General features: G+C 52.4%; 1 protein-coding gene across 1 annotated transcript in view; it reads left to right on the forward strand.

Annotated features, from left to right (window-relative positions):
* Positions 1 to 1,655, forward strand: part of LOC114071808 (long-chain fatty acid transport protein 1-like) — a gene marked incomplete at its 3' end in the record, with an annotated part of 18,535 nt that extends 16,880 nt beyond the window's left edge. The window contains exons 8-10 of the mRNA XM_027909669.1: positions 236 to 373; positions 1,416 to 1,580; positions 1,621 to 1,655. Coding sequence (XP_027765470.1) covers positions 236 to 373; positions 1,416 to 1,580; positions 1,621 to 1,655 — 338 coding nt within the window. The remainder of the gene's footprint in view (positions 1 to 235; positions 374 to 1,415; positions 1,581 to 1,620) is intronic.
* Between the last annotated feature and the right edge of the window lie 94 nt (positions 1,656 to 1,749).

Raw genomic sequence — 1,749 nt, forward strand, 5'->3', positions numbered from 1 at the left:
TCACAGCTCCCTGGGCAATTTTGGGATCACAGCTCCCTGGGCAATTTTGGGGTCACAGCTCCCCGAGCAATTTTGGGGTCACAGCTCCCCAGGCAATTTTGGGATCAGAGCTCCCCGGGCAATTTTGGGATCACGGCTCCCTGGGTAATTTTGGGGTCACGGTTCCCCGGGCAATTTTGGGATCCGGGTTCCCCGGGCAATTTTGGGGTCCCATCTTCCCGTGGGTGCCCCCCAGGAGAGCCGGGGCTGCTGGTGGGGCAGATCGACCAGCGGGACCCTCTGCGGCGCTTCGACGGCTACGTCAGCGAGAGCGCCACCAGCAAGAAGATCGCCCACGACGTGCTGCGCAAGGGGGACCAGGCCTACCTCTCAGGTACCCCCCAAAGCCGGGATCGGCACCTGGACGGGCCGGATCCGGGGGCCGATTCCGAGGGGACGAGGTTCAGCCAGGCCCGAGTGCCGGGTCCTGCCTGGCTGCTCTCCGGCCGCTCCGTCCCCAGCCCCCCCCAGGGTTAATTCTGGGATTCCACGGTTCCGTGATTCCATGATTCCATGATTCCGTGATTCTGTGATTCCATGGTTCTGTGATTCCATGATTCCGTGATTCCGTGATTCCGTGATTCTGTGATTCCATGATTCTGTGATTCCATGATTCCATGATTCCGTGATTCTGTGATTCCACAATTTCATGATTCTGTGTTGCCGTGGTTCCATGGTTCCATGATTCCATGATTCCATGATTCTGTGATTCTGTGATTCCATGATTCCACAATTCCATGATTCTGTGGTTCCATGATTCTATAATTCCATGATTCTGTGATTCTATGATTCTATTATTCCATGATTCTGTGATTCCATGATTCAATGATTCCATGATTCTATTATTCCATGATTCTGTGATTCCATGATTCAATGATTCCATGATTCTATAATTCCATGATTCCATGATTCTATGATTCCACAATTCCATGATTCTATAATTCCATGATTCTACAATTCCATAATTCCACGATTCCACGATTCCATGATTCCATGATCCCATGATTCTATTGTTCCACGATTCCATGATTCCATGATTGTACGATTCCGTGATCCCATGATTCCCTGATTCCATGATTCCACGATTCCATTGTTCCACGATTCCATGATTCCATGATTCTACGATTCCATGATCCCATGATCCCATGATTCTATGACCCCACGATTCTATAATTCCATGATTTCGTGATTCTGTGATTCCATGATCCCATGATTCTATGATTCCCTGATTCCATGACCCCACAGTTCTATGATTCCATAATCCCACGATTCCATAATCCCAAAATCCCACAATTCCACGATCCCCCCCTTCCCCCCTTGGAGAAACAGGGGTGGGGATTGCTCTGGGATCTCCTGGATGCTCCTGCCGTTCCCAGGGGACGTGCTGGTGATGGATGACCTGGGCTACATGTACTTCCGAGACCGCGGCGGGGACACGTTCCGGTGGCGCGGCGAGAACGTCTCCACCACCGAGGTGGAGGGAGCCCTGAGCCGCCTCCTCAACCAGGCCGATGTCGTGGTCTACGGGGTGGCCGTTCCAGGTGGGAAAAACACCCCCCGTTCCCGCTGTTCCCACGGCAGGAGTGGAGGGCGAGGCGGGCGTGGCCATTCCCACTGTTCCCATTCCCATTTTTCCCCACTGTTCCCATTCCCACTGTTCCCATTCCCATTTTTCCCACTGTTCCCATTTTTCCCACTGTTCCCATTCCC

The sequence above is a fragment of the Empidonax traillii genome, unplaced genomic scaffold (assembly GCF_003031625.1).
Source record: "Empidonax traillii isolate 1590-97213 ecotype Southwest subspecies unplaced genomic scaffold, ASM303162v1 scaffold2299:size32575, whole genome shotgun sequence".
In the NCBI taxonomy this organism is placed as follows: Eukaryota; Metazoa; Chordata; class Aves; order Passeriformes; family Tyrannidae; genus Empidonax; species Empidonax traillii.